This window comes from Panicum virgatum, chromosome 7N (assembly GCF_016808335.1).
Source record: "Panicum virgatum strain AP13 chromosome 7N, P.virgatum_v5, whole genome shotgun sequence".
In the NCBI taxonomy this organism is placed as follows: Eukaryota; Viridiplantae; Streptophyta; class Magnoliopsida; order Poales; family Poaceae; genus Panicum; species Panicum virgatum.
The window spans coordinates 28,261,134-28,280,290 of NC_053151.1; the positions used below are offsets into that span (position 1 = coordinate 28,261,134).

General features: G+C 47.6%; 2 protein-coding genes across 3 annotated transcripts; one reads left to right on the forward strand and one right to left on the reverse strand.

Annotated features, from left to right (window-relative positions):
* Positions 1-1,421: 1,421 nt before the first annotated feature.
* Positions 1,422-7,679, forward strand: LOC120681904 (protein transport protein Sec24C-like). Its single transcript, XM_039963570.1, has 14 exons — positions 1,422-1,829; positions 1,929-1,994; positions 2,608-2,661; positions 2,768-2,940; positions 3,057-3,243; positions 3,374-3,513; positions 3,585-3,739; positions 4,365-4,446; positions 4,535-4,650; positions 5,171-5,263; positions 5,512-5,635; positions 5,889-6,160; positions 6,752-6,960; positions 7,062-7,679. Exons 1-14 carry the CDS (start codon positions 1,496-1,498, stop codon positions 7,271-7,273), a joined length of 2,217 nt encoding a protein of 738 aa, XP_039819504.1. The 5' UTR covers positions 1,422-1,495; the 3' UTR covers positions 7,274-7,679.
* Positions 7,680-7,772: 93 nt separating this feature from the next.
* Positions 7,773-17,698, reverse strand: LOC120681905 (ABC transporter B family member 29, chloroplastic-like). Of its 2 annotated transcripts, none has more exons than XM_039963572.1 (10): positions 17,063-17,698; positions 16,520-16,606; positions 16,373-16,435; positions 15,968-16,234; positions 15,392-15,475; positions 14,799-15,015; positions 14,630-14,715; positions 13,883-14,070; positions 8,407-8,542; positions 7,773-8,295 (listed from the first exon to the last, which is right to left on the reverse strand). In XM_039963572.1, the coding sequence occupies exons 1-10, from the start codon at positions 17,681-17,683 to the stop codon at positions 8,146-8,148; spliced, it is 1,899 nt and encodes a 632-aa protein (XP_039819506.1). In that variant the 5' UTR covers positions 17,684-17,698; the 3' UTR covers positions 7,773-8,145. The 2 variants fall into 2 exon arrangements, with proteins under 2 accessions (XP_039819506.1, XP_039819505.1); XM_039963571.1 differs by having other exon boundaries at positions 16,328-16,435.
* Positions 17,699-19,157: the final 1,459 nt, after the last annotated feature.

Genomic DNA, 19,157 nt, shown 5'->3' on the forward strand with positions numbered 1-19,157 from the left:
ACTCAATTCGGAGTATACGAGCCCAGGCATGCAGGTTTTTCGGCAAATGTTAGGAGTCCCCACGTGTGACTGGCAATCAAACTATCACACATGACGGAATAATCTTTTGATTTTGGAAAATTGATCCATGTTAAAAAAGTGTTCCTATTTTTTATATGTACCACAAATTGATATATTAGGCCAATCTAACTTCTTATTTTCGGCCCATCTAAGAAGAAAGTAGCTCATCATGCCTTCTGTGATAGATCCATTCGGGGTCCGAGTAGCGCCCGGTCTTATGGACTCCCCCCTTCCACGCCGCGATCGTGACTCGATGTTTGGTGTTTTGTTTTCATCTGCTTTCGCTTGGACCCGACATCGGGTGTTCTCCTTCTCTAGACGACGACCCGACACCGACACCGGAGATCAGAGTCCAATGCACTCATGCAAACACAGGCCGGTTGGCGTGGCGGCACCATAGCCCACGCGAGCATCTACTGCCTAGGCGCTAGCATTAGCGCTCTAGCAGGTTGCAGGTAATTCTAGTTTTATATTTCTATCATTTTTGTTTAGGTGAATGCATGCATGTACGCTGGAGTTAAAAATTGATATGCCAACTACATAAAGATACCAAATTCAGATAACTCGGTGTTAAAAATCGCATTTAATTGTTAAAAAGTGTCAATTCGTTTGAATTCGAAGTCGATAATCACAACAATGTGTAAATCCTATGCTAAAAAAAACTATGTGTAAATCCTCACTAACTCCAAGCAAGAGATCAATTTTTTATTTAAAGATGTTCAAAGTGCCATCGAATTTCTTTCTCATCATTACAAAAGAGGTAATTGGGGTTGGCTTACGGAGTTGAAACTTCCGGATTTAGGGAGGCTCTGAAAGTTCAAAGTCGGTAATCAGATTTAACACGAGCGCCCCGTGTAATTAGAGGTTCCATAAAACCCTCCATGCTACCACATCATTTACTTCTTTTTTTTTCTTTTGAAAAATGCCACATTCTGTCACTCTGTTCAGATGGGTGGAAACTGGTTGGTTGGGCCGCCTCCGCCGGCTGGGCTGGCTGGCTGGCAGCCGCCCTTTCTGCCTGGAACTGTGCCTACCAGCTGGAACAGTACCCAGCCATCCGAACGGGCTGTTTATTTCATCCCGGCCGTCAGGATAACAATAGACGCTCCTGATCCGTTGCCGCGGCCTGCCGCACTGCCATTCCAGCACAAAGCCCACGGGTTAGGCTGTCCACAATGGCAAGAGCAAGAGTAAATTTGCTCTTGCCTCGTTTCCCACGCCCTCTCTGTCTACAGTGTCAAACAGTGTATCTACAGTACCAAACAGTAGATTTACTCCTCCATTTCCTCCTATCGCTGTGGACGGTCTTAAACCACCCAAAGCACTCGACACAGTCGACAGCCTGCCTGAGATCTCTCGTCGCCCACCAGATCCGAGCCCCGAACTGCTCAAAAAAAAAAAAAAAAAATCCGAGCCCCGAATCCGCGCGGCGGCAATGGCGGTGCGCGCGAGCCTCGGCTGCTTCCCCTCCGATCCCACTCTCCACGCCTCCTGCGGCATGCCGTGGGGCGTCGCCGTCACGCCCTTCTCCGCCGCCGACGAGCGCGGCTCCCCGCCGGCCACCGGCGACGAGGGCCACCTCCTCCCGCGCTGCCAGTCCTGCTTCGCCTACTTCAGTCTGCTCTGCCCGCTCGACCGCTGGTCCTGGACCTGCGCCGTCTGCGGCGGGGAGAACGACATGCCCGCCGACGCCGCCGCGCGGTACGCCCGCGACGGCGCACACGACCCGCCCGAGATGCGCTCCGCGTTCGTCGACCTCCTACTCCAGGGTACGCGTCTGCGTCTCTCGCCTTTCTGATTGGACGCAGCGCCGTGCGGTCCGGTGCGGTATGCGATGAGTTGGTGGTGGTGGTGCTGGACTTTTGCAGGGGAGGAGGGCGAGGCGGGAGCGGCAGCTCCGACACCCGTGTACGTGGCGGCGATCGACTTGTCCTGTAAGATCTCGCGGTTCACCGCAAGCTGTTCATGTTTAGTTCTAGCAACAAATTTTAGTGATAACTGATACGCGCGCACAACTTTGTCCCTGTAGAAAAATACGGCAAAATAGACCGGTAGTCATGCCTTGAATTTAGTCCATTGTGGTCCAACATGAATATATTGCGTGTCTGAAGAGGGGTCATCATAGATTGGAAACGAGTTGATTCCTACTGTGCTCATGCCCTGAACTCAGCCAATTAGTGATTGATATTACCATGGGCTTCCTGTTTATATTACTTACAGTTGTGTAAATGTTTGCTTTTAATTGTAAGAAAAGAAAGCATCATTGCAGAACTATGGTGAACACAAGTTCCAAAATTCCCTTTGATTGATGGAATCTGTTTTCCATTGAGATGCTGCCGAATTATTGGTGTTTGTAGGCAATCAAATGTCTAACCTCAATTTGTTAAGCTAAGTGGCTTAAGTTGCGTTTTTTTAATCTGATGAATGAGTCTTTAAGTTTGCTGTAAATATATATTCGAGAGTAGTCACCTGTGAGTTCCCAGACCTTTCGTGCTTTCTTTTTACTTTTTTAGTTCTGATGCTTTGTTTGTTCATATTGCATTTTAGGTTCAGAGGAGTTTTTGGAGCTAGTAAAAAGTGCTCTACAAGCAGCTCTGGAAGGTGAGTTGCCATATGTTTACCATGCTAATGTTTGTTGAATGCATAATACTTGGGATTTTCATAAAGCTATATATACTATATACACTGACCTTTTGATCCCATGCAGCTCTTTCGCCAGGATCATTATTTGGACTTTTGACATTTAGCAGCAAGATAGGATTGTATGATGTCCAAGGTCCAATACCTATTGTGAAGAATGTGTTCATCCCTCCTGATTCTGACGGTGCCTTACCAATTGACCTTGAAGATATCATGCCCCTTTGTTCATTTTTGGCTCCTGTATGTATGTTGTGCTGACAATAACAGTTTTCTCCTCATTTGTTTTTGTCTCTGGCTTGTGGTCCCAGAATGTTTATCTCTCTTGTATGTGCTAATGTGAAGTTACATCTTAACAGATTGATAGTTGCAAAGATCGCATAACTGAAGCACTTGAAACAATTAAACCGATGTCTTCCTGGGACGTAGCAGCAAATGCAGCCGAAGGACAGGATCATGTATTACATCATACCCGTGGTTTTGGTGTAGCGTTGGATGTTCTTGTCAATTACCTAGGTTCAGAATATGGAAATTCATTTGAGCTTGGTAATGACTTGACCACACTAATGTTGTTTTGTTTCAAGATTTCTTTTTGAAGGCTATACTACTGTGTGGGTCTGCTGAACTTGATCTTATCTTCCACTATAACTCATTATCCTGATAATTTCAAAAACAGCTAGGATATTTGCATTTTTATCTGGTCCACCAAATTATGGGGCTGGCCAACTGGATACAAGTGAGGAACAAAATGCTGGTAAAGCAGGGGATGCTGATCATATATTGCTTCAGGAGCAGACAAGTTTCTACAAAAACCTGGTAATTCTGTGTAGAGATTAGTCAATATTCTACGTGAATATTTTAGAATATGTCTGATTGGCATATCACAGGCTACTAGTGCTGTTCAAGCAGGTGTGTGCGTGGACCTTTTTGCAATTACAAATGAATACACTGGTCTTACTTCCCTGAAAGCTCTTAGTGTCGAGAGTGGTGGGTCATTGTTTCTGTATTCAAGTACAGATGAATCAACACTTCCACAAGATATGTAAGTAAATTAACCATCTTCATGTTTCTCTATTCATTCAGCTGTCAGACTTAAGTAGATTACATTTGGATGATTCATTGTTTCCTCTACATAGTCTAATAAGATTTACTGGGTAGCTGAGGATATTCTTTTTTAATTCTATAATGGACATCTAACCCTAGTAACAGATTACAAAAAGTCTTACCGTGTCATCAATGTTTTAGCAATGGATTATGGTGGATTTCATAAACCCATATAGTCCAGTGATAGTTGATGTTTGTTGCGCGCTAACCAAATGTTTATGCTATAAGATAGACACCCAAATGCATAAAATACAGAATATATTTTTCTATATTCATATTCTTTATGCGCATCGGTTATTATATACTCCTTACATTTCATTGCATGTAAGGCTCCATTCCACTTTTATTAAGGAATGGTGAAACCAAGTTGAAAGGCTGACAGACCTGCACCCATCAAAAAGACGTCACTAAATCACTTTGATGCTACCATGGATGGGAAAATCTTTATTCTCCTAGGTCCTTGTATTTTGAAGCAAGAATAAGAGCAAATAATCTTTCTATCATGAAAAGAAGTAGCTACAAAGTAGTGCCACAGCAGTCTGATCTTCATCTTTTTTCTGCAGATACAAGATGTTGAGCCATCCATATGCGTTTGGATGCGTGATGCGATTGAGAACATCTTCACAATTCAAGATAGCTGATTCTGTAAATACTCTAAGTGATGTGTGAATTACTTACATCAGCTTTTGCATATATACCCGTGGCTGATATGTTTATATTTTTTATTCAACAGTATGGTCATTTCTTCCCAGATCCTCAATACATGCATGTTCAGCACATAAATTGCTGCGACTCTTTTGCTACATACAGTTATGACTTCGAGTTTGAAAAGGATTCTCAATTTTCCAGGTAACAAGCATTCCATTTTCGTAGCTCATATGTTTTTTTCCAACTACAATAGCATGGAATTTCCAGGTAACAATTTGATGTCTTGACATCATTATTATAATTGAGATTTAAAAGGAGTCTACACAATAATAAAGACAGTATAATTGAAGTGCCAAAGCTTCCTGCCCATGTGGATTCCTGGGAATGACAGCCCGTTATCGCCAGAGTAACTTTAGTCTGTTGAGGATATTTCCTACGAGGATCCTAAGTAATTAGACTACGCATATACATCTACCACAAACGAGATAATTGTCTAAGAAACATGTTGTAAAGATTGATTGCAATTACTATTATTCTACTAGAAACAAATTCCAACAGTTAACATATAAAAGTAAACAGCTAGCTGGGCAGGTATGGGTATGGCTAGTAGCCCACTACATCTGTCACACAAGATAACTGTAAATCTTCAGCTAGCTAAACAGTTTGAGTTGTTCTGTAAATGTGTTCTAAACTTAGGTCACCATTTTCTTTGTGCCTGCAGGAAGTCAAGACCTCCTATTCTTCAAATCGCATTTAAGTACACAGTGCTTGTGCACAATGGTGATACATCAGATGCTCCAAGTTCTGGTAGCAGGTACATTTGTATTTTGTAATGTATACCTTTTGGTGTCACCATTTCAGTGTCAATATTATTATGCCGCAATCATCTCAACCTTATGTGAGAGATGTCCATCTTTCAGTATTTGTGGGTTTTTGATGCTTGCTTCGCAACTTGCTTGTTAAACCTTTTCTAATTGTAGCTTGAGAGTTTAGATTCTAGCGGAAATTCTGTACACGAAAATAGGGTGGTGTTATCTTTTGTAACATAAATATATCTTGCAGATCTAAATATTCGTTGGAGAGGAGGCTAAGAGTCCGGACTATCCAGTACAACACAACCGCTAATATCTGGGACCTTTATGATTTTGTTGATCCAGATGTTGTTTTGACAATACTGGTACACCAGGTACAACTTTATCTATATTTTGTTGATCCGGCACAAGTCTGATGCAAAACTTGTTTGTTGTAGTCACACAATTTTGATTAATGGGCATGCGGGCCATATTTAAAAAATTTGATGAATTTCTGTATGTAGCAAGCGGGTGTATTGTCAAAAGCTGTGAGCAAGTGACACCCATAGAAAAACTTTGCCACCAAGGACAGTCGTTATTGCACAAAATATCATTTTGTTTCAGATCTGATCAGAGTCCATTTTTCAGGTTATTTTGTCTTCTTTAAGTGATGTGCTAGAAACAAGGCTGTGGCTCGAAGATTGGTTGGTAGCTGTCATTGCTCAGTACAACAAAGCATACAAGAATGTTACATCTGGAGGTGGTACTGGGATGTATGATATTGATGTTAATTTCTCACACTGCTCACAACTGCAGCCTCTGTCACGATTTGTATTTGCTGTTCTATTAAGCCCCCTGCTTCAAGTCAACAGCGAGCGTATTAATCCAGACTATGTGACATATTTGCAATGCCTCTTCAGGTAATGCGAGTCTTCTTCATACAATTGAATTGTTAGAACTGATTAATACATAGAGTAAATTTTGATGAAGTTTGTTGAGCTCAAAGATCTTTTGAAGATGAGAGCTTGTAATTGTTTCTAAGTAGAACAAGGCTCTTGAACCCATGATAAGATCCACCTGTGGACTGCATAATAATGAGGAGTATCTAAAATCGTGTTCTCTTGTTCTATTCTTATTGAGCTATGGAAGTGTGGTGTTACATATCCCAATTTGGATATGTTTTATCAAATACATCTCATTGTAAATTTGGAGGCACATGATAAGGGCATTGCATGCAAGTTTGTAAACAGCATGCATGAAGCTTGAGTTAAGTAATGGGTCGTAGTTGAACCTGAGTGTACATACATTAGAATTTTCGTGGATCATAGTGACTGATCAATGATTTGACTAGAAATTGAATATTTCAAATTTAACTGTTTTGTTTTCTAATATCCCCCACATCCCATCTTAGTTTTGGTTGTCCAATTTCTGCTGATTAGTTTGCGAGCATCTAACTTGATTTCAATTGACATTAGAGCATTCAGTATTATTTACATTTATTTTGTTGACAGTGCACTGGAGCCAGCTTCGCTTCGGCAAGCTATTTGGCCCACCTTGATTTCGTACTCCTCCCCTGATGTAGAAGCAGAAGTGCACCAGTCACTAAGTCGTACAGTGTTCACCAGTGAGAGACCAATATTTCTTCTTGATGCATACAAAGATCTTCTGGTCTATTACTCGCCTACAGCTAGTAGTGAAATCCCGTTTCCTCCACGTGACTGTGAGTGCAGCATCATCCCTTTCTTTCATTCATCATGCACCTCACTAAGTCATTATCCAACCAATGTGCATCCTAACAATGAAACAATCTGATGTTGGCAGGTCTACTGAGATCAACAATTGATAGATTAAAGCAAGAAAGGAAAATAACACCCAAACTCATGTTCATTCATGGAGGACGTAATGACACTACAGAATTCGAGACATACCTTGTTGAGGACCAGGCCTTGGATGGCTCCCGTTTACCTGGCTCCACAGGTTTTAGCTCATTCCTTGACGAGGTTGCAAGCAAAGTGGCAGAGCATGGCATATAAAGGACCCATGTCACCTGTTTCATGATCAGCTGAACTGTGATGCTGTATGAGTCATGAGTGACAACCAAGGCAGGCAAGAAGTCTTTATCATAACATGCACAGAAAGCGTTGGCGCTGCAGTGCTTTGGTTGTCACCTAGAAGACATATTAGCGCCCATATTTGTGTCCTGGAAGGCCCTTTTTTTGTCAGATTTTCCAACGAGCTAGGTGAATTTAGGCTGCATGAGTAAGGCAGGGCTACAATGCCATATGAACCGAAAGCACATGTTGATCCCTCCGGGCCTGTCGTTTTGAATACTCATATCTGTATTTTGTATCTTGCTTGAATATTCGTTCGCTGCATGTTGATTGCTCCGGATGCATTTTGATGTCATTTTCAGTGTTAGACAATGCAATTTACTGATTTTTTTCTCAGGTATATTGCTTTTTACTACTTTGTATACGAGTTGCAACGTAAGCTAAAAAAAACAATCTAAATTGAATACATTTAGTTGGGGAGTAAGCTAAAAAATAATCTAAATTGAATACAGCCTGTATACATATAAACGGGGAAGAGAAGCTAAAAAATAATCTAAATTGAATACAGCCTGCATACATATAGACGGGGAGGAGGGTGGAAAAAAGTTAAGGTAGTGCTGTACATGTGTGTAAAAATTATGATCCATTCTGTTAGGATCTTGCACCAGGTAAATCTTGCGTCCAGAAGACTAACTCTCTGATAATATTGACAGATTTGTTGGTCTTAAACATGGCTCGAAGAGTCATAAAAGCAGGGGTCAGACAAGAATAGAATTGTCGGCTGTTTTCTTCCACGGTGAAAAGATATGAATATCTTCTGGAGAGAACCTACCATTACCATATCAAACCTCACTCTAATCAGGACTGGTGATTTTCGGTTCGCCAGAGTGCACAGTTTGAGATAAGAAAGCCAACTTTGTGATCTCCCGCAATTTACCACCTTCTAGCGAAACAATTCTGTCAGCCATTAGCACCATTTCCTGTCGATGAGCAATGATGAGAACCTGCATTCAGTCACAACAAGAAAGCCACTTAGCAAAATATTTATAATGAAATGCATGATGAGATGTGTCCTGGAATGGCCAAACAACAAAACATAAACAAAAACAACTTACAGTTACTGTGTGGTTTGTCACTAGATTCCTCAGTGCTTCTTTCAGCAGCAGCTCAGACCTGATATCCAAAGCAGAAGTTGCTTCATCCATTATCAGTATGGAAGAGTTCTGATAGACTGCCCTGGCAATAGATAACCTGTGCGTAAAAACATGCGCCGTACAATTAAACACACTTCATTAAATAGTAAGATAAACTGTCTTAGTACAAAAGAAGCTACTATATAGTGTGTATTCACAATGTTCACTTGTTTTGCTTGTGATACAGGGTACTTTTTGTTGGTGTATATGTGCGCCATGTATAGAGGCCTATGTATAGGATCTATATATCCCACCCTTCTAAGGTTTGGAGGAATACAATCAATTATTCTCTCCTAAATGGTATCATTAGCCTAGATCCTCTCCCTCTCCTCCCTCCTCTACCCCAGCCGCCGCCGCCGTCGCTGGCAGCCATGGCCGGCCGCCGGCCCCCCTCCTCTCTCCTCCTCCCCTCCCCATCCCTCCTCTTCCTCTGCTGGAGCCATGAACGCTGCCTCCTCTGCGTTGGGCGCCTGGTCGCCGGCCGGATCTGCCGCGCCCCGATCTGCGCCGCCAGCCGCCGCCGGCGCCGGGCCTGCTCTGCTCCAGGCCGCCGCCGCTGGCCCTTGGCGCGGCCCGGCCGCCGTGGGCCCCTGGCGCGGCCCGGACCCGGACTCCTCTGCTCCTGCTGCCGCCGCCGCCGCCTGGAGCCGGGGGGGGGGCGTGGAGGTGGCTGCGCCAGTCGGTCGAGGCCCCTGCCTGGCCGCCGCCCCGCCCCTGCATGGCCTCGGCGCCACCAGCGCCGCCCCAGGCGCGTGCGCGGCCCCTGCTGCGCCGGGCGCGTGCTCCCTCGCCACGCTCCCCTCCGCGCGCTCCCTCGCCGCGCTCTAGGCCGACGCCTCCGCGCGCTTCCTCGCCGAATCGCTGCCGCCGTCGCCCCCTGAGCTGCAGCCGCCACCAGGGCTGCAGGTGAGCCCCGCCGCGGTCGACGACCTGCGCAGCGCCGACTCGCACCTCAAGGCCTACGAGCGCATGCAGGAGGTGCTGCGGGACCTCGAGGACAAGCTCGCGCGGGCGCGCGCCGCGCAGACCGTCGTGCCCACCGCGCACGTCGTGCAGGCCGAGCGGGCGCACGCCGCTCACGACGCCGCGCCCGCCGCGTAGGCCACCGTCGCGCCCGCCGCACACGCCGCGCAGGCCGTCGCGCACGCCGCGCAGGCCCCGCGGGCCGCTGCCTCCCTCACCGCCGCGCAGGCCGCCGCCTCCCTCGCCGCCGCGGAGAAGCCCTACTTCCTTGTCCCGCCCGTCGTCCCCTTCACCGAGCACGGCACTTCATCCTCCCACCAGGCTTCGCCTTCTGGGGAGGCCGAGGGTGTCGGCGGCGGAGGGGACGTGGTGGTGGTGCTCGGGGCACTCCGGACCCGACTCCGGCCCCCACTCCTGCTCCTGGCCCTGGAGGTACGCCCTGGCCATCCTTCAGCGCCCCATGGTCAGGGCGCATCCCGATGTGGCCGGTTCAGGGTCAGAGGGGCCCTCGTCCTCAGCCCCAGCCGGCGGCCATGCTCGCCGCCGCTGCTCCCCTGTTCGCGCCGTTCTGGACCCCGCCCGCTCCACCCAGCCAGCAGCCGACCTGGCCTGGGGGTGGGACAAGGCCGCACTGGCGCCGTCCTTCAGCGCCACGGGGCGGACGCAGCCGGTCAGCACCGAGTGGATCACCGACTCGGGTGCCTCCTTCCACACCACCCCACATGCCGGTATCCTCTATTCTGTTCGACCCCCACAACCCTCTTGTCCTTCTTCCATCATGGTTGGTGGCGGGTCTTGCCTTCCTGTCACCGCCGTGGGTTCTGCTCCTGGTTCTTTTCGTCTTACCAATGTCTTTGTGGCTCCTCAGATGGTTTATAACCTTCTTTCCATTCGTCAGTTTACAGCTGACAATTCTTGTTCCATCGAGTTTGATTCTTTTGGCCTCACTATAAAGGATTCGGCCTCCCGGCGTCAGCTACTCCGGTGTGACAGCACGGGGCCCCTTTACACCCTTCGCCTTCCTTCTTCCGCTGCACCACTCTCGCCTTCTTCTTCGCCCTGGCCGTCATGGTCTGCCGCTTTTGCCGCGACGCCGTCTTCCACCACCTGGCACCGCCGTCTTGGTCACCCTGGCCACGACGTTCTGGCTCAGCTCAGTCGTAGTGCCGATGTTCCTGGTACTAGGGCTCCTGCTGAGCCCCTCTGCCATGCGTGCCAGCTCGGTCGTCATGTTCGGCTCCCTTTTTCTTCTTCTTCTTCGCATGCGACGCATGCATTTGACCTTATTCACTGTGACCTGTGGACCTCTCCTGTACTTAGCCTTTCTGGTTATAAGTACTATCTGGTGGTGGTCGATGATTTCTCGCACTACTCTTAGACTTTCCCTTTGCGCGCCAAGTCTGAGACCTTCCCCACCCTCCTCCACTTCTTTGCCTGGGTGTCCACTCAGTTCGGCATCACCGTTAAGGCCGTCCAGTGTGACAACAGGCGTGAGTTCGATAACTCCACCTCCCGTTCCTTCTTCCTGTCTCGGGGTGTTCAGCTGCGTATGTCTTGTCCGTATACCTCTCCTCAGAATGGCAAGACTGAGCGGATGATTCGCACGACGAACGACGTCGTGTGCACCTTTCTGATCCAGGCCTCTCTGCCCCCCGCGTTTTTGGGCTGAGAGCATCCACACTGCCACCTACCTGCTCAACCGCCTTCCGTCCACTGCTTCTCCTACTCCCACTCCACACCACGCTCTCTTCACCCCTCCTCACTATGACCACCTTCGGGTCTTCGGGTGTGCGTGTTACCCTAACACCTCCGCCACTGCTCCTCACAAACTGGCGCCCCGCTCGACTCGTTGTGTGTTCCTTGGTTACTCCCCTGACCACGAGGGGTACCGATGCTTTGACCTCACCTCTCGCCGCATCCTGATCTCCCGACACGTCGTCTTGACAAGTCGGATTTCCCCTACTCCACCTCCTCCACACCTTCTCCTGACCCGAGCTGGAGTCTCTGTTTCCGACTAACACGGTGGTTCAGCCACCTTTTCCTGTCTGTCCTTTCTCTGCATGTTCTCCCGGTACACCGGCACCGTTCCCGGTGATCCCTGCTGCACCAAGCACGGCCCCGGTGCCCGCAGTCGCGCCACGTGCGGCCCCTGGACCTCCGATCGTGCCGCGCGCGGACCCGGTGTCTCCTGTTGCGCCACGCGCGGGCCCGGTGTCTCCTGCTGCGCCACGCGCGGCCCCGGTGCCTTCCCCTGCACCTGCGCGGTACGCTCAGCCGGTGCAGGTGTACCGGCGTCGTTCGATGCCGACACCGGCGCCGCCGCGGTACGCTGAGCGGGTGCAGGTGTATCGGCGTCGTTCGGTGCCGACACCGGCGCCGCCTCCTGCTCCGGAGGCTCCTGCGATGCCTCCACCGGAGCCGTCGCCGCCGCCGCCTCCACCGGCTCCCTCTCGAGCCGAGCCGGCGGTGTACCACCCGCCCGTTGTCCATCGGGATTCTCGGCATATCCATCCCATGGTGACTCGGCGGATGACGTCTCAGGCCGCGACTCTCTTCGCCACCGAGGGAGAGCCGCGGGTCTCTCCGGTACCCTCCTCTGTCCGCGACGCCTCGGCGGATCCTCACTGGCATCGCGCGATGGAAGAGGAGTACGCGGCTCTTCTTGCCAACCAGACGCGGGACCTCGTGCCGCGTCCGTCTGGTTGCAATGTGGTGACTGGCAAGTGGATCTGGACGCATAAGCGTCGGGCTGATGGCACACTGGAGCGCTACCAGGCTCACTGGGTTCTCCGGGGGTTCACTCAGCAAACTGGTGTGGACTATGATGAGACCTTCAGCCCAGTGGTGAAGCCTGCTACTGTGCGCACGGTCCTCTCGCTTGCGCTCTCGTGCTCCTGACCTGTGCACCAGCTGGACGTGAAGAATGCGTTTCTTCACGACACTCTGTCAGAGACTGTCTACTGCTCTCAGCTAGCGGGATTTGTGGACTCGAGTCATCCGGATATGGTCTGCCGGCTCAACAAGTCTCTCTATGGTCTGAAGCAGGCTCCTCGGGCTTGGTACTCTCGGTTCGCCACGTTCTTGTTGACATTGGGGTTCACCGAGGCCAAGGCTGACACGTCACTCTTCATCTACCGCCGTGGGGGTGAGACTGCATATCTGCTGCTCTATGTCGATGACATTGTGATCACAGCCTCCAGTCAGCAGTTGCTTCAGAGTGTTATCTCCTCTCTGCAACAGGAATTTGCTATGAAGGATCTGGGTCAGCTCCACCACTTCTTGGGCGTCACTGTTGAGCCCCGCCCGTCTGGTCTTTTCCTTCACCAGTGGCAGTACGCACTCGATATTCTGGAACAGGCTGGGATGACTGATTGCAAGCCCTGCTCCACTCCTGTCGACACTCAGGCGAAGCTGTCTGCTGATCTGGGTGATCCGGTGGCTGATCCTACTGCCTACCGGAGTCTGGCTGGCGCTTTGCAGTACCTCACCTTCACCAGGCCGGACCTCACCTACGCTGTTCAGCAGGTCTGTCTCCATATGCATGATCCCCGGGAGTCATACCTTTCTGCGATGAAGCGTCTCCTCCGCTACGTCCGTGGCACTGTGGACCTCGGCCTAGTGCTTCTCGTCCTCTGCTGAGCTGGTGGTCTACACCGACGCTGACTGGGCTGGCTGCCCGGACACTTGTCGCTCCACTTCCGGCTACGCCGTCTTCCTGGGCGGCAACCTGGTCTCCTAGTCGTCCAAGCGGCAGCCGGTTGTCTCCCACTCCAGTGCTGAGGCGGAGTACCGTGCTGTTGCTAACGGCGTGGCGGAGGCGTCCTGGCTACGACAGCTCTTGGCGGAGCTCCACAGCCCGCTCGCCAAGAGCACGCTCGTCTACTGCCACAACGTCAGCGCCGTGTATCTCTCCACCAACCCCGTCCAGCATCAGCGGACGAAGCATGTGGAGATCGACCTACACTTCGTGCGCGACAGAGTCACCATCGGCGATGTTCGGGTACTCCATGTCCCGACTACCTCCCAATTTGCTGACATCTTCACCAAGGGGCTGCCCTCCTCGACCTTCTCGGAGTTTCGCTCCAGTCTCAACGTAGCCGGTGGCTAGTTGTGGCTGCGGGGGGGGGGGGGGGGGGGGGGGGTATTTGCCCATTGTACTCTATTTGTACTCTCTTCTTGTCCAGTCTTGAACACCGCTGCGCCGGTTGTTCAGACTGCAGGGGGGTGTTGACTTTCTTGTTGTCCAGTCTTAAACACCGCTGCGCCGGTAGTTCAGACTGCGGGGGGGGGGGGTGTTGGTGTATATGTGAGCCCATGTATAGAGGCCCATATAGAGGCTCATATATAGGATCTATATATCCCACCCTTCTAGGATTTGGAAGAATACAATATATTATTCTCTCCTACACTTTTCTCTAAGAAGGGAGTATCTTACCTTTGCTTCTGCCCACCGCTCAAACTAGAACCGCTCTGTCCAACATTTGAACTATATCCTTCTGGCAGCATCTTAATAAACTCCTCAGCATTCGCAATCTTAGCAGCATACTCAACCCTGGCCGTATTAATATTTCCCAGAGGGTCTCTATAAGCAATATTTTCCGCAATTCTCCCAGAAAACAGCATCTATGCAATAAACAAGAAATGAATAATGCAGGAACATGACAGTGCACAATATACATAGTACATACGTGCAAATACTAATGACAATTAGAAGTTAGAACCATATTTTGTGTCGACTATTGACCACTACTAAGCTAATTTTCATTGAAGTGCACAGGAAAGGTTAACAAAATATCAAATCAAACGGCAAGAATCTAATGCTGCAGATCAGCAATCACTAAACTGAAAAACTAAGAGTCCCATGCTTGAACACATAATTTATGATCAAGAACACACTTGGTATAATGAACTTATCCATTGGACACCAAATATGACGTGCTTTTCTTTTTGCACAAGAAGCACAAGATCTGCTATTGAAATGATAAAATGATCTAGCCTCAGCTGTACCTAGCCCCGATAATATTGTTTAGCACATATAAAACAAACTAAAATTAAAAAAAATGAAGCTTATTCTAGTAGCCACGTGTGTACATGTAGCAAATGATCTAATCTAGGAAGATAACAGCATTCGAAGAGATGACAGTAGAAGGGGATATCATGCATACACCGGATAAGTACTTACAGCATCCTGTGAAACAAAAGCAATGTGTGTTCTCAAACATTGCAATTGAATGTCCTGAACATCATGATTGTCCAGAAGCACATATCCTAAAAGGAAATAAAACTAAATCCGTATTATAGTAAAAGGAGGAGACATATACACATTATTTTACTGGTGTTTAGTCCAATACCACTTTGTGGATGATAAAGACGGAGGAGTAATTTGGCAAGAGTAGTTTTTCCTCCACCAGAAGGTCCAACAAAAGCAATACTTTCTCCTGGTCTGATATGAAGATTCACACCATCTACTACTGGAGGCATGCCATCAATATATCTAAATGTAACATCATGAAACTTAATGTCCCCGTTAACACGTCGTAAATAAGTTGCACTGGGCTTATCATTCACCTAGCAACACAAAGCTGGAAGTGACTTATCACAGACAGAACCAACAATTATGTACTGCATTTTCTTGGTTAAGTGTTGATCAAAATTCAAAAGTAAGCACATTTTGCACAAATTTTCAAAAAAAAACTGAAATGTTTGAATTAACTTTAATCAAATCCTAGTAAATTTCTGTGTTACTTCAAGCAGTTCCCCTCTGCCAAAGGATGTGTAAAGCCATTCAATCATCTTACATTCTTACCCAAAAGAAAATAGTTAAATAGGAAATGCAGTATTTTTTTAAAATAGACTAATGACTTGCTCAAGACTCTTCTTGTATTTTAACCAAACTGGCAAAAATCAAGATGGTAAGAAACAAGAGATAGTGATTAGTGAGTACCTCAGGGTTGAACCTCATAAGATCAAATATGTGTTCTAAAGCTGGTTCTCCTTGCTTGTATTCATTGTATGCCTTTCCCAAATCCTATGAGTTTGAACAAATAGCAAGCAGAACTAATCAAGATCGTTCTTGCATAAAAATGTGGCGAGCAACCACGTGCAAGAAAATGATAGAAACAAACGTCAATATCATATTACATTTTCTAAACATTTCCAAAAGGTTTTCTTGGAACAAGAATGGTTTCTTCATTCTCCAATGCTAGAGCCCTTTGACAATTCCTTCTCAGGAGAGGAAGTCTACAAGGGAAAGATGCTGAATACCCCAATGGGAAGGTTAAAGAAAAATTCAAAAGTATTTAGGACACCAAATCCCATGAACATTGCCAATCAATGCCCAGCCCTTCAAGTTCATTAATACATTTCTATAATTCAGTAAAATATCTTTATTGACATAAATAATAGATGTGTATCCATTTTGTTTTGAAATAGAAAAGTGTAACTTGTCATAGAAAGAAAAAAAGGGTGAGGAACCAACATACAGAGTAGGAGAGTAATTGACATAAAATGCTGAACTGACCTGAATAGGCTCCACAACAAGAGCAAGCGCTGTCAGGAAAGACAGAAAACCTTCAGCATGAAAGGACGTGCCTGAAACAACTATTGACCCAGCACGGAGCAGAAGCAGGCCTCCGATGTATGTTGCTCGAACAGCTTGAGGTATGAGAGTCTTCATTTTCTTCTTATCCAAATTATTTTTTAGATCATCACGAGCTAACTTTTGGAATCTCAGCATCTCCTTGAGTTCGCCATTGTTTGCTTTCACAGTGAGCATCGACGGAACTACCTAGAAAGAAGATCTGTAAAGTCAATAGACGTCCCTTCACAGATGTGGATTTCATTTTTGGAATGTGAGCAAACAATTGCTACTAAACCAGACATCGTTGAGATAGGCTGTGAGCATGGCAAGGCTAAGATGCGCTTCCTTGGACATTTGACGAAGTCTTTTACCAAGACTTGCTATGACGACACACATGCATGGAATTACCTGTCCACACAATAAACAAGGAAAATTAGACAGTAAAGATAGACGTGATTGTGAAACAACAATCTTAACTGTGAGCTTGGCTACCGTTGCTGCAAGCAATGAGAGCATGGGATCGATTGTCACCATCTGAATACCCATCGTTATCAACTGCAAGCTTGTCAGCACAATTGTCTGTCAAAATTATTAGTCAGAATCCATGCATGTGTAGTGATCATTCGTTGATACAACCGGCGTGAGCCTGCCTGCTACCATCATAGTAGCCAAAATGCGGTGTTATTTTGATATGTTCGTGCACGTGTGATTTTCAAACATCATCGAAAGATATTAGATATACCAATCGAATTTTGTGAAAAACAGCAGATTACTGGTGGAGGTCTCCGGAAAACACAAATCAGGAAAGTTTAAATTTACGATCCATAAGGCCACATCTAATCAGAAAATATACTGACTGCTAAGTAGGCATATCCTCGAACAGCTAACCTACATTCTATGGAACTGACGCATCCAGCAACCTACTGCCTACCCATATAAGCAGGAATTTCCAGGAAAGATTGTTGCTCCCTAAAGACTAAAGTGTGTCAATCGGCAACAAAAGCAGGGAAGAATGCAGGGCCTCAGGAACCTCACATTGAGCACAGAGAACACAGCATCCGCGACGTCGTCCGCCTCGTCGGCGATCCGGTGCGCGACGTCGCCCGCGGCCACCCCTCCTCTGCCCTCGAAGAACGCGAGGTCGCGCTCGAGGAGCCGCTGGAAGGCGCGCTCCCGCAGCCGCCCCGCCGCCCGCAGCGCCGCCTCCCAGAGCAGCGCCTGCTGCGCGTATGCCGCGGCGGCGCGCGCGGACGCGAGCGCCGCGAGGGCGAGCCCGCCCCTGACCGCCACGTCAGCCGCGGCGCCAGCGCCCGCGCCGGCGGCGGCGAGCGTGCGCGGCAGGCGCCCCGCGGCGGGCACCGCGCGGGAGAGGCAGTACACGGCGGCGGCGGCGCACGCCCAGCCCTTCGCGATGGTCTCCCACTCGGCGGAGATGTAGGGGAGGACCTCGGCGAGAGGGTGCGGCGGCGGCGGCAGTGGCGGCGGCGAGGAGTCGGTAACGGCGGTGGCGCGGAGACGGAAGGCTTTCGCCGCCGCCGGTCCCCGGGTCAGGGCCAGCGCCCGCGCGTGGGCCCCGCCACCGCGGCTCCGCGGCCGCGAGAGGTGCGGGTTTAAGGTTAGGGTTCGGGAGACGAGGGCCGAGAGAGGCGGAGCCATGGGCCATGGCCATGGCGTGAGCTCGCTGTCGCGGCGCTGCGCTGCGTGGGGCGCGCTGTGCAGCGTGGCATGCGATGGGATGCGATGCGAAGGTGCGGGAAGAAGAGGTGACGCCGGTGGCACCGGGAAACAAACCGAACTGGTCGTGCTCGGTGCCACCACTGTCTCTGCCATGTGGCCCCGGGTGTTGTCCGGGTACGGCACACAGTGGGAGAGCCGGTTTTTTTGGACGGGGCCGGGTTTCAAGTTTTTGTTTTGGACGGGCCGGGTTTCAACTTTAAAGCAAACATTGACGTCTTCTTTGTTCTTTCACCCTATTCGGCTTATCTCCTTTCGATTTATTCCTACCTTATTTCAGTCGATTCTCCGAAAATAATATTGAATCAGCCAAAATCAATTGACTTTTACCACCATCCTTTCTTCCACAACAAGCCCTTTTATCTTTGGCGGAGAGAACGGCTGGTGGCTACTGTGTCTGTGCTGTGCAGGAGACGTGAGACTTTGGGAGTGATAGACGGATACTAGTGGCAAACTGAGTGGCAATGGTGGCTGCGGCCTACGGGTAACCAGTCGCTTGAAAGAGGACGATTTGTTCAACCTTCCACGTAAGAATGGATATAGATGGTTGAACATCCAAATTATCTGTATTCATATCCATTTAAAATGTCAATATAGGTATCGGTATTAGTATTCGATTTAATATGGATATCATCATGTGGATGTATCCAAATCTTATTTTCAGGATTTTTCTCTATTCGATTCCATATCCGAAATAAATATAGAATGGATGACTGAACATCCGATTAATATTCATGTTCGCTTAAATCGCTGAATATCCCTATTTGTATCTGTTTTTAATGTGGATGTATCCGAATCTGATTTTTGTAATTTTTCTATATTCAATTCCATATCCATATCAGAAATAAATATGGAATATATGACCATATCATATCCACAAAGAAAAAGTGACTAGTGAAACCATCTTAAATTATCTCTATAACTAATTACTTAATGATGTACATCATTTAAATTATTTAAAAAGCTAGGTGGATAATAATGTTAATACCAATATTATTAATGATATAAAATTAATTTTAACTATTTTAATATTTTTATTTAATGAAAAAACATTTTATATGAGTCAAATTAATTATTTATTAAATGGTGAAATCTTTTTCATATATCTTAATTACTATTTATTGAATATTTATTTACTTTGCATTTAAAATTAGTTTTTTATGTTTAACTATAAAAGCTATACATAGATAAGTATCTTCTAATCCTTTACTCTGTACTTGTAAAATAATTTCGATCTACTATAAAAATTTTGACAAAGTAAACTGATACTATGATGGTGCTATATTTCAAATCGACGAGGTATCCAGATCCAGATCCAAATTCAAATTTGAACTATTCATTTATATTCGTATTTGTATCCGATAAAATCTGTATTTAGATTAAAATATTAAATATG

What these genes read in the sequence shown, in the direction of transcription:
- LOC120681904 (XM_039963570.1), top strand. Translation starts at nt 1,496, where the DNA reads ATGGCGGTGCGCGCGAGCCTCGGCTGCTTCCCCTCCGATCCCACTCTC. An exon ending in GCTCCAAGTTCTGGTAGCAG is followed by an intron (nt 5,264 to 5,511) that starts GTACATTTGTAT and finishes TATATCTTGCAG; the next exon opens with ATCTAAATATTCGTTGGAGA. An exon ending in TATTTGCAATGCCTCTTCAG is followed by an intron (nt 6,161 to 6,751) that starts GTAATGCGAGTC and finishes TTTTGTTGACAG; the next exon opens with TGCACTGGAGCCAGCTTCGC.
- LOC120681905 (XM_039963571.1), bottom strand. Translation starts at nt 17,683, where the DNA reads ATGGCTCCGCCTCTCTCGGCCCTCGTCTCCCGAACCCTAACCTTAAAC. An exon ending in CTTTTGTTTCACAGGATGCT is followed by an intron (nt 14,071 to 14,629) that starts GTAAGTACTTAT and finishes TTTATTGCATAG; the next exon opens with ATGCTGTTTTCTGGGAGAAT. An exon ending in AGCGGTGGGCAGAAGCAAAG is followed by an intron (nt 8,543 to 13,882) that starts GTAAGATACTCC and finishes TTTTACGCACAG; the next exon opens with GTTATCTATTGCCAGGGCAG.